Source organism: Bison bison, unplaced genomic scaffold, assembly GCF_000754665.1.
Source record: "Bison bison bison isolate TAMUID 2011002044 unplaced genomic scaffold, Bison_UMD1.0 scf7180017864312, whole genome shotgun sequence".
Lineage (NCBI taxonomy): Eukaryota > Metazoa > Chordata > Mammalia > Artiodactyla > Bovidae > Bison > Bison bison.
In genome coordinates this window covers 3397484-3410173 of record NW_011494884.1, presented here as the reverse complement: position 1 = coordinate 3410173, position 12690 = coordinate 3397484, and the positions used below count along the sequence as shown (strand labels likewise).

Here is a 12690-nt window from a genome sequence, read left to right as displayed (position 1 = left end):
ATGGTTTTTCCTGTGGTCATGTATGGATGTGAGAGTTGGACTGTGAAGAAGGCTGAGTGCCGAAGAATTGATGCTTTTGAACTGTGGTGTTGGAGAAGACTCTTGAGAGTCCCTTGGACTGCAAGGAGATCCAACCAGTCCATTCTGAAGGAGATCAGCCCTGGGATTTCTTTGGAGGGAATGATGCTAAAGCTGAAACTCCAGTCCTTTGGCCACCTCATGCGAAGAGTTGACTCATTGGAAAAGACTCTGATGCTGGGAGGGATTGGGGGCAAGAGGAGAAGGGGACGACAGAGGATGAGATGGCTGGATAGCATCACTGACTCGATGGACGTGAGTCTGAGTGAACTCAGGGAGTTGGTGATGGACAGGGAGGCCTGGCGTGCTGCGATTCACGGAGTCGCAAAGAGTCGGACAGGACTGAGCGACTGATCTGATCTGATCTGAAAGGATCTTTGGTGGGGCTAAACCACCACCAAAGGATCTTTTCTTAATTGAAGTTTAGTTGATTTACAATGTTGTGCTAATTTCTTCTGTACAGTAAAGTGATTCAGTTATACATATCTATCTATCTATCTATACATTATTTTTATATTCTTTTCCATTATGATATACCATGGGATATTGAATATAGTTCTGTGTTATACAGTGGGACCTTGTTGTGTATCCATTCTATATATATACTAGTTTGCATCTGCTAATCCCAAACTCTCAGCCCATTTTCTCCCAACCTTGGCAACCATAAGTCTAGTCTCATGTTTTGATTCTGTTTTAAAGGATCTTTTTGTGTGTATAATTTTGGTTGCCGTTTTGTGAGTGGGTTGATGAATATGCTAAAATATATCAATAAATTTTTTTTTCCTTGTAGGAGTTCAGTTTTAGAGCACTTTGTCTGATTTTATTGATTCACTACAGGTACAGGCATCACTGACTCAACTGACATGAGTTTGAGCAGACTCCAGGAGATGGTGAAGGACAGGGAAGCTTGTCATGCTGCACTTCACGGGGTCGCAAAGAGTCAGACCCGACTGAACAACTGAACAACACAGAGCATTTAGGGCGGATACTAAAGGGCAAACAGTAGACTTAACTTCAGGGGTTTTCAGGTTAATAGAGTAGGCATAGTGGACAAATGTAGTCAACTAAAGAATATCAAAGGCTTGAGAGAAAAGGAAAGGGATATATTGAGTCAGACAGATCTCCTGACCCGGGTGTTTGTTTTGTCTTAAGACAGTCCATCAGGAATACCCTTGGGGAGAATGCAATCCCCACATGAAACTGCGGAACTTCAGGACCTATAGCACCTCGGGCTGCTTGCAGGAATGCAAAGCTTGGCACATCAAGAAGCAGTGCGGATGTCTGCCTTTCCTTCTTCCTGGTAAATAGAGGCTGTGTCCTGTTCTGTAACTCTTTACTTAATCTGAAACATGGAAATAAATGTATCAGAAAGCTGTTTCACATTCTTAAGTAATTCTATGCTGGAAAACCATCCACCTGACAAATAAGCCTCCTAGCAGGGATATCTAGAAAAGAAAAGAGCCTTGTGTTGTCTGAGCCGGTCCCCAAATCTGATTTCAACATTTTCAATTGGGTGCTCTTAAGCTGCTCATCAAGATTTTTCTCCGTTTGAAAGAAACAGTAGATCTTCTTACCAATGCTGAATATTTCCTTGTTGAGACCTTTTTGTTGTTGTTAGAAAGACTCTGTAGTCTCCCTTTGCACCCAGTCTGAATGCTTTCAGAGCCACGGATGTCGGAGCCGAGCCCTGGACAGGGCATTGGAGCAGGGTGGGTGGAGCTGGCCTTGCACTTAAGTTCTGCAGCTCCTGGAAAGTAAGGAGCAGCAAGATGTATCCAACCTGCATGGCCTGACAAGTTATAACAGGGGGAGTGAGTATGCAGGTGGTCTCAAAACTGCTTGACACAGAACTCACTCCAAGTAACAGCCAGATATTTCTATTCAGATTTCCTTCACCCTGTTCTCCAGTGTATTTATGAAGAAGTGTAGAGTGATTTAAGCGGTGAACCAGTCTAGTCCTACAAGTTTACCAGTTCCCCATGAGATGGCCCATCACACACCACACACACACACACACACACAAACACTCACACACACCACACACACACTCACACATGAACATGCTAATACTGCCCCTATAACAGGGGTTGCAACTCAGCAGACGGCTTCTCAGAAATTTTGAGAATCATCACTTCCTTCTTTCCAGAATTTTTATTTTTGGTCTTGTGGCTCCTCCAAAACTGGCATTCTATAAAACTGCTAATTCTGGCTCTGATTCTCATTCCTAATTACAGAAAATTCCAAAGTTACAGGAAAGGGTCTAAATTGATATATGAAAAATAATGTTACAGTTTTAAAATGTATCATTTCTGACAAAACAAAACAAAGATGAAATAACTAATAAGAATCAGACACTAGGCAAAATGAAACGTAAAACACAAAGCATGACATGTGCACAAACTTTGGGGTGCTTGCAGAAACATAGCTTATTTGATTTGATCCTTAGTTATACCTCTAAGTCTGCTTACAGATGAGGAATGAGATTTATACACATTAAATGAACTAGCTGAAGAACTCCCAGTAGCAAATTGTAGAGGCAGTTCTAAAAATCAGCCTTTCAGATGTGGGTCATTTCCAAAATTTCATCGTTCTTGATGTGTATATGTCCCGTTGCTTCAGTCCTGTCTGACTCTTTGCGAGCCTGTGGACTGTAGCCTGCCAGGGTCCTCTGTCCATGAGATTCTCCAGGCAAGAATACTGGAGTGGGTTGCTGTGTCTTCCTCCAGGGGATCTTCCCTACCCAGGGATTGAACCTGCATCTCCTGCATTGCAGGCAGACTCTTTACCACTGAGCCACCTGGGAGTTTAAATTCACTTTTACATTTATCATCTCATTTTTTTCTACGGTGATTGTAAGGTGTGCAAATCACCATTTTACACATGAAGAAACCAAGTTTCAGAAAGTGGCTTGCTTAAGCATTACCTCTTGGTAATGACAGAAATATCATTCAAGAAGTAAGCCACAGTGTGGTAAGAGAAACTTCTTATAGACTCAGTGTTCAAAGTAGACTTTTCTTTTTTATTTTCACTTCTTCACAAAGCACACTTCCCCCTTGTCAGCTGAACTTCTCCACAGACTGTAAGTGATGTTCTCTGTTGTTTGTTTTCAGGACCATTGAATAAACATTGAGCTTACCCCAGAGATGCATGGGTTATAGCAAGAGACAAGTGCTGCATTAAGGTGAAAAGACTGAAGTTTTAGAATCAGCCTGGGATGAAACCCAGTTCTGATTGAGATTGATTCTTTCCCAAGGTTCACAGCAGGTGCTCCACAGAGTGCTACTTCCCTGCCCCATCCTACCACTAGACAGGCAGCCCCACCAGGTGCGTGGGTTTATGTATATTTAAATCAATGGATATAGGGAGCTGGACAGAAGGTGAAGAGATAAGTCTAAGCCCCCTACCTGCTTAGGCAAGCCACTTTCTGAAACTTGGTTTCTTCATTTGTAAAACGATGATTTGCACATCTTACAATTACTGTAGAAAAAAAATGAGATGATAAATGTAAAAGTGAGTTTAAATTCCAAAGATATGAACAGTTGAAAATTATTATTCCTACTTTCAGTTCAGTTCAGTCTCTCAGTCACGTCCAGCTCTTTGTAACCCCATGGACTGCAGCACACCAGACTTCCCTGCCCTTCACCAATTCCTGGAACTTGCTCAAACTCATGTCCATAAAGTCAGTGATGCCATCCAACCATCTCATCCTCCGTCATCCCCTTCTCCTCCTGCCTTCAATCTTTTCTAGCATCAGAGTCTTAAGATTTTAAGTGATATGGACAAATGGAAAGAAACATGGAGGAAACAAAAACATTATTTTCTTCCTCCCAGTGTGCATTTTCATTGGGTATTGTATTTTCATACTAGCTTTTGCAAAATGATAGATGGAGAGTGTTTTTGTCATTATTTCACTCATTTCATAAAATGTAAAGTCTCTATATTTACCCTTTTTATTTTTAAGGAAATGGGATAGAGTGTGACCTACAAAAGTTTTACAACTGTGTGTCTCCTATACTTGGTAAGTGGCTTAATTTATTTCTTTATTTTCAAGATTTATATGAAAGCTGCTCAGAATCATACAAGACTCTAAATCATACTATAGATAGTTCAGAAATGAAAAAAAAAAGAGACTATAAGAGGTAGGTTTTCAATGTTCTTAAATTTAATAACAATAGCTTACACAGTAAAACACAATGAAAAGCCTTTCTTATTTCAAAATACATCTGAATCAAAGATATGCACTATCAAAGTAAGAGAGCTGTGGTTTTTACTTTTAATTTTTTTCAACTGTAAACATTTTTATAATGAAAGTAGCTTTGTTGGGTTTTCTTCTTACATACATAAATCACGCTTGTTGTGATTAGTTCAAACATTACAGAATAGGAAAGAATCACTTGAAAATCAATAGCAATAGCATCACTTTGAAAATTACTGTCACAATTTAGGTGACCATTCTTTTCCTCATTCATTTCACTATATGTAACTTATACAGAAGTGTGTATGGATAGTTTTTACATAAATGGAATCACAACGTACATGACACACATACTGGGGACAGCTTCCTCTTAAACAGCATTTTTTCACTTATATATCTCTTACCTTAACTCTCAACCAATGTTAACACTCCAGCACATTCTACCATAATTTTCTCCACAAATATAGTTTTCTATTTATGATTTTAAGTCATTGGTTATTTTATTAAAATGGAATCATACTATATACCCTTCTATGAAACTTGCTTGTCTAACCTGTTGCAGAAATATCTCCAGGACAGCAGGACAAGATTTCAGAGACTCCTTTTAATGGCTGTAAAATATTTCATGGAATGGGCATGGGTACAAATGATCTTATATTTTTAAACAGCTTTACAAGCTGAATATGCAGAAGTCACATTACTAAGTGAAGAGTTAAAGTTACATTGTCAAATTTCTTGTCATTTCCTATCCCTGAAAAAGGATGAATGTGAAGTTTGGGGAAACATTATGCATGTAGTTACTTCTTGGGGGAGTTTTATGGGAAAATGGGATCAGAGGAGTGCATGTGTGTGTGCGTGTGCATGTATGTGTCTGTGCATGTATATGTGTGTGCGTGTGTGTGTGTGTGTAGGGAAAACATGGAGGTTATTGCCAGTCATCTTTCAGAACCAGGGGATGCCTACAAAAGTCATGCTCAGAGGAGTATCAATAGGAGAATCTAGAAAACAAGCCCAAAGTTGGTCCTTATTCAAGGTCTTGGTGAACAAAGGATTCACAGGAAGGAGTTTCACTAACAAAACCACAAGGAAAACAAGAACTGGAACATTTGCTGAAAGCAAAGAACAGTGAGATGGGCCCCGGCACTGGTCCAAAAGTGCCTGTGGGCAAACACCACTCCCTTCCCAAGACACTCACATGGGTGGTGTGGTTGCTGAGGAGAAGCCAGAGGACAGGGAACTGAGTGAGAAAGTCATGGCATCCCCAGACCCGAGGACCTCAGCACCCCACAGCACGATGCGCACCATCTTTATTGAGACAATCCCAAGAGTACCTTTCGTTTAAACCTGTGTCACTCACTTTCAAGATGATGTTTCTAAGTTCCTCTCAAGGTGACATAAGGTCACAAAAACTTTCCATCTTTTATCCAAATGTCTAATTTCTTGTGAAAATAAGCCCCGAGACTTTCTGGTAAGAAATTCTTACTTCTAACAAAGATATGAATCCAGTGACACCATGAATCCAAGGTTAAACCCTATGATTGTCTTCTTTGCTGTATTTATACTAAAATGTAAACAGAATATAAATACCACTTCTTAAGGAAGCAGTGATTGAACTTGTTAACCACTGTTTTAAACATAGGAGTTTCCCTAAAGGCTCTGACTGTATAGAATCCGCCTTCAAGCAGGAGATGTGGATTCATTCCCTGGGTCAGAAATATCCCCTTCAGAAGGAAATGGCAACCCACCCAGTATTCTTGCACAGCGAAAGTGAAATGATAAAATTTTTAAAAGCTCTGTCCTCCCCACTGTGAAATAATCTTTTTCTCCAAATATCCTATCCTAATTTTCATTTCAGACCACATTGAAATTAAGGGATTGTGTACAGTGGGAACACACAATTCCAGCTGCCCTGTACCTTGTGAAGAAACAGAATACCCTGCGTTCATTTCTTATTCTACTTTTCCAAGCCAAAAAGCTTTGAAATATCTTTCCAAGAAGTTGAATCAAAGCCAGCAATATATCAGGTATTTGTTTCAGCTTTGTACATTATTTCTAATTAACATATGTATTTTCTTTACTTTCAAAGACTCCAGGAATAAAATTCTGATCAATCACAGAAAGCAAGGGCTGACAGCAGTGAATCATCAATGAAAGCCTAGAATTTTAAAGGTAGAAAAGAGCTTGTCTTTCAATCTTTTAACTTAATTGAGTGAAAAGTGAAATAAGGACTGAGTAATTTGCTTATGATCTTACATTTTTGGCCCAACTGGGAAATAATGCTAACATGACTAAAAACATGAAAATCCCTTACCTGTACATTATAAGGGCTTCCCTGGGAGCTCAGCTGGTAAAGAATCCACCTGCAATGCAGGAGACCCCAATTCAATTCCTAGGTCGGGAAGTTCCCCTGGAGAAGCGATAGGCTACCCAGTCCAGTATTCTTGGGCTTCCCTGGTAGCTCAGATGGTAAAGAATCCACCTGCAATGCAGGAGACCTGGGTTCGATTCCTGGGCTGGGAAGATTCCCTGGAGAAGGGAACAGCTACTCACTCCAGTATTCTTGCTTGGAGAATACCCATAGACAGAGGAGCCTGGCGGGCTACAGTCCATGGGGTCATAAAGAGTCAGATACGACTGAGCAGCTAAGCACAACCACATATTATAAAGTTTGGGTATACTAATAACTGTATTAATTAAAGGGAATACAAACTATTCTCATTTTACAGAGGAGAGGAGTGAAGTTACTGCATTTCAAGTGAACTGTCCTGTGAAGGTCCTTAGTGGCACACAGGGAATTTATGCCCCAAACCTATAACTCTGGTCTCTGTATATTTTCCACAGAGATACATCACTACAATTTTGATGAACTACAGATTATATTAGATCTCCTGCTATATCACTCTCCTATCAGAAATAACAAATCAAACTTCCTAAAAAATATTTTAAAAATCAGGCAGCATCATAACATTTATCTTTGTATTTTATTCATATTTTTAAGCTGAGGACCTAAAATAGCAATATAGTACCTTTGGTGTTTGTACTTAAGTCTCTTATAATAAAATATATTAACTAATTAAAAGTGGATTTACTTTTGCACAGCCAAGTATCTGACTTTGAAAGCATATTTCAGGTTTTAAGCTGGTATGTATTTTAATGAAACAAACAAAAAAGCATTCTCCCAGTATAAATTCCTAGACAATAAAATTATCTTTCAAATCAGGAAGAAAAAGTCTTTTCATTAAGATGGGGTTGATAGGGTAGCACTTTAAAAACTTGGATAAAAAGATAGAAAGCTAGAAAATTTGCAGCTATATCTTTGTTAGCACTTCTGTCTCTAGTATAGATGCCTCTATTTCATTTTAATATGGAAAACTGGTGTATTTATAATATTATCCCTATTATACTTAGCTGTGCCTGAGAAGAGCAGTTCATGTGATTTTTTGGCTAGGAAAAAATCTCCTGGGCTCACTGTTTATCATGCAGAGGATATAGACTTTATTTTAGAGACATATTGGTGAAGTCAGAAAAGAAACTCATTGTTATACAAAATGACTCTAGAGAACATTGTTGTTTTTTCTCCTAAAATTTATATTATTGTAAGTAGCTACCCATTAACCTCATCCTATAACTGACACATGGGGACCTTGCAGGCTTGTGACTAGCAGAGGCCAGTGCCGGGAGGGCTAAGGTGAGTGGCTAAACAAACACAGCTGGACTGAGGGCTGTCCAAATCCTAGACAGAGCCAGGGGTTAGAAATCACACATATAATTAAAAATTTGCTTTGTGCACAGAGATCAAAAATCGAAGAGTGGTTAATCAGAAAACATGAAGAGTTTGTTGTTTAGTTGCTAAGTGGTGTCTCATTCTTTCGCCACCCCATGAACTGTAGCCCACCAGCCTCCTTTGTTTATGGGATTTTCCAGGCAAGAAAACTGGAGTGAGTTGCCATTTCCTTCTCCAGGGGATCTTCCCGACCCAGGGATCGAACCTGCATCTCCTGAATTGGCAGGTGGATTCTTTACCACTGAGCCACCAGGAAAGACCATACAGTTCATTAGGAAAGCAGATATAAAAGCTTAGCATCAGTAGGACTTAAAGCACTCTTAATTTAATCATGAAGTGTGATGGCAGTGGCACAAACCAGCCCCAGACTATGACCAGTCTGAAGCCCCAAGTGGCAGTTGCTGGGTCCCATCAAGAAGGAGGTTAGAAGATTAGCCTGATTGAAGCAGGCCCTACGGAAGTGAATTGCGGCTGAATTTAGGCCAATTTCATTAGCAAAGTAATTTTTTGTGTGTTTAATTGAACGAATTTTCAAGTGAAATTTGTATAAAATGATTTGGTTTATAAAAAAAAGTATTCCCCTTAATTAATCCAGCACTAAAACTTAAGCATGTGGAAGCATTTTTTAGTGTTTTATAAATGCAATAAACACTTTATTTTTTCTTTGATCTTCTTACCCTCATTAAAATCCAGATTTTATTTTATAATTGTACCTCTTGACATAAATATTCTTGGATCTAAATTCTGAAAATTTTTCCTATCACCATGAAATGTAGATTCTACAAGACCCAAATTACCAGCAAGTCACTCACTTTGGAGGAGCTGAGTAAACCTTGTGATATTTTTATAGGGGTTGAATTTATCTTCTCCCCAAAACACAAATAGATAATTCTGGAAAATGGCTCTAAGTTTTGTGCTTGGGAAATTAAACAGTATTATCAGTTTACATGCAAATTTGGATCACAAAAAGATTGCAATATTGCTAAAATTTCTCAACTTCCAAAACAACTTTATTATTTCCTTCACTTTGGCTGCTGTTTTATTATTTGCAAATATTATGATACCCCTTGCTTAGCTACTTAAACACAGTACATTCCCCTGTTACCCAGGGTTAAACCAATAGAAATTAAGTAAACATATTAATGATATATTTTGAATTAATTCTATTTGGGAATATTGATTTCTAAATGGTAAACAATAAAGAGAGTGATTTACAACCATGCCTCTCAGATATTAAAGATACCACATAATTCCAGGAATCATTGCTAATAAAATCTATTCTTTTTTACTTTTTATTTTATACTGAATTATAGCTGATTAATAATGTTGTGTTAGTTTCAGATGTACAGCTGTTCCAGTTACACATATACATATATCTCTTCTTTTCCAAAATCTTTTCCCATTTACATATTGTATTACATAATAGGATCTTTTTTAATGAAACTATTGTTGCATATGAAAACCATCAGGTAGTTGATTTTTACCCCAGTTTAAAAGACAGAGAGGTTAAATATTTACAAATTTATTCATTCATTGTTTTCTTCTTTGATTTGTTCCCTTATTTGTCCATTTCACAAATTGGAAATGAATGCCTTTTGTGTGTCAGTGTTCCAGAGTGCTCTAGAAACTAGAGATACTTCTGTGCATAAAAGATAAACCCCTGCCATGCTGCGTGCGTGCCCTGTGGAGTGAAGATGGACAATAAATATATGGGGCAACCAGCCATGGTGCTGAGTGCCTGGGAGGGGAAGGGACAGAAAAGAAGGAGTCAGAGTTGGGGAGGGCTGGTCTCAGCATGAAGGACTGAGATCAATAAGACTGTCCTGGCAGGGTGACAGCTGAGCAATGACCCGGTGCTTCTCAAACTTGTCAGTGTCAAGGTCCCTTTACAGTCTTCAGAACCACTGAGGAGTCCAGTGAGTTCTCCTTCATGTGAGATTTAAGTATCAATATTTGCCATATTAGGAAAGTAAGGTGTGACTTCTTAAATTTGTTGATTCACTTAAAACAACAATAGTGAATGTGCTATACAGTGACATAAGTAAAAGTTTTTATAAAGATTAACTATTTTCAAAAATGTTTAGGAAGAGGAGTGGTATTGTTTTAGGATGTGGTAGGTTTCTTCAGTGTCTGACAAGAGAAGACAGCTGGATTCTCATTTTTGCATTTAATCTGTTGGGTTATGTTGTTTGGTTGGAGAACATGAAGGAAATCTTGTATGAAGCAGATGTATAGTTCAAAAAGGGAGGCCTATTTTAATAGCCTTTACAGATAATTGTGATATTTTTCTTTGATGATACATCAAAAATCAACAAGACTAGCTTGTTACATGTTAACAGCAGTATGTGTTTTGTAATTTGCCCAGAGGGACTGCGGTCAACTCTTGACTCAATATTTGATGGAACTGTTGAGATTCATGCTGCCATACAAGCATCAGGAGGGTATGAAAAATGTACATATTGTTCACATAATGACACTTTCTGTGAACAGAAGGGCAGGCTTCCAGGCAGAATTTTTCCTGGTTTGTGACAGAACAAGAAAGGGCAGCTGGCTCTGCCTGGCCTTATGGTTTTGAGGAAGGACTTGGACAAATAATCCAAGATGATGGCCAGGGTCTGTGTGGTTGAACTTTCCCAGATGCCAAAGGGGGAAAACCATGGCTTTCTCATCAGTTTAACTCTTTGAGGACAAGAAAGGGGCAGGGTGGCATTTGAAAGCTGTCATCTATGAAATGTCAAGACATATCAGTGAATTTTTCATATTCAATTCTATTTATATTCACTGAACTTGCACTTTGAATGGGTCTTTTATTTGTGCATGGTTTGGAATATCATTTATTGGGTGTTAGAAAAATTCTTTTTTTTTTTTTTTTTTTAGAAAAATTCTTTTAGCTATGCACATTTTCCAAATATCGATCTACTTTATTATATAATACACATTGGAATGTAATAACATTACTTTTCCTATCATGCTGCTGCTGCTGTTAAGTCGCTTCAGTCATGTCCGACTCTGTGCAATCCCAGAGATGGCAGCCCATCAGGCTCTGGCAACCCAGGAGGGGGTTGCCATTTCCTTCTCCAATGCATGAAAGAGAAAAGTGAAAGGGAAGTCACTCAGTCGTGTCCAACTCAACGACCCCGTGGACTGCAGCTTACCAGGCTCCTCCATATATGAGATTTTCCAGGCAAGAGTACTGGAGTGGATTGCCATTGCCTTCTCTGTTTCCTATCATAAAAGTCTTTAAAAATTGAGTTATCAAGCTCATCATAGCAGACATAAATTTTCCAAAATTTTAACTTTACCCTAAAAGTTAAAAGCTTAAAATTTATTATTGACCTCAAGTCTTATCAGTTATTCTCCTTGATGCAACAAGTTCATTTTGTTTATTATTGTGAAAATCTCTGCCAAATTTCACATTCTTAAGAACTATAGTTTGTCAGCCATTCCTTCAAGTGAAAATGATGTTTCATATCAAAAGTGGCTACTGCAGCTTTCTTTAAATAATAATCATAGTGGAAATGTTAGATAACATGTCAGTATTTTATGAAAATAATTTTGACTTTGTGAACTTCCAAAAGAGATAACAAGGACCCCTAGGGGTCTGTGTGGGCTTCCCTGATGGCTCAAGTGGTAAAGAATCCACCTGCAATCCATGAGGTGTGAGTTCCATCCCTGGGTGAGGAAGACCCTCTGGAGGATGGCATGGCAACCTACTCCAGTATTCTGGCCTGGAGACTCCCATGGACAGAGGAGCCTGGCAGGCTACAGTTTATGAGGTTGCAAAGAGTGTGATACCGAGTGACTAAGCAGGCATGCACAGTAGGGGTCTATAACCACACTTTGAAAATTGTTAGGCTTTAAGGTGATAATCAAATCCCTTATGATTATACAGTGGAAGTGAGAGACAGATTTAAGGTACTAGATCTGATAGATAGAGTGCCTGATGAACTATGGACTGAGGTTCGTGACATTGTACAGGAGACAGGGATCAAGACCATTCCCATGGGGAAAAAATGCAAAAAAGCAAAATGGCTGTCTGGGGAGGCCTTACAAATAGCTGTGAAAAGAAGAGAAGCAAAAAACAAAGGAGAAAAGGAAAGATATAAGCATCTGAATGCAGAGTTCCAAAGAATAGCAAGGAGAGATAAGAAAGCCTTCGTCAGCGATCAATGCAAAGAAATAGAGGAAAACAATAGAATGGGAAAGACTAGAGATCTCTTCAAGAAAATTAGAGATACCAAGGGAACATTTCATGCAAAGATGGGCTTGATAAAGGACAGAAATGTTATGGACCTGACAGAAGCAGAAGATATTAAGAAGAGGTGGCAAGAATACACAGAAGAACTGTACAAAAAAGAACACAACCAAGATAATCACAATGATATGATCACTCACCTAGAGCCAGACATCATGGAATGTGAAGTCAAGTGGGCCTTAGAAAGCATCACTATGAACAAAGCTGGTGGAGGTGATGGAATTCCAGTTGAGCTATTTCAAATCCTGAAAGATGATGCTGTGAAAGTGCTACACTCAATATGCCAGCAAATTTGGAAAACTCGGCAGTGGCCACAGGACTGGAAAAGGTCAATTTTCACTCTAATCCCAAAGAAAGGCAATGCCAAAGAATGCTCAA

The 12690-nt window shown here is 38.8% G+C and overlaps 1 protein-coding gene across 1 annotated transcript in view; it reads left to right on the top strand.

Moving 5' to 3' along the window:
• The window catches only part of ASIC5 (acid-sensing (proton-gated) ion channel family member 5), a 67894-nt gene that overhangs the window by 30408 nt on the left and 24796 nt on the right, over nt 1-12690 (top strand). Inside the window, exons 6-8 of the mRNA XM_010852530.1 lie at nt 1231-1378; nt 4040-4096; nt 6129-6297. Of these exons, the coding sequence (XP_010850832.1) occupies nt 1231-1378; nt 4040-4096; nt 6129-6297 (374 nt within the window). The remainder of the gene's footprint in view (nt 1-1230; nt 1379-4039; nt 4097-6128; nt 6298-12690) is intronic.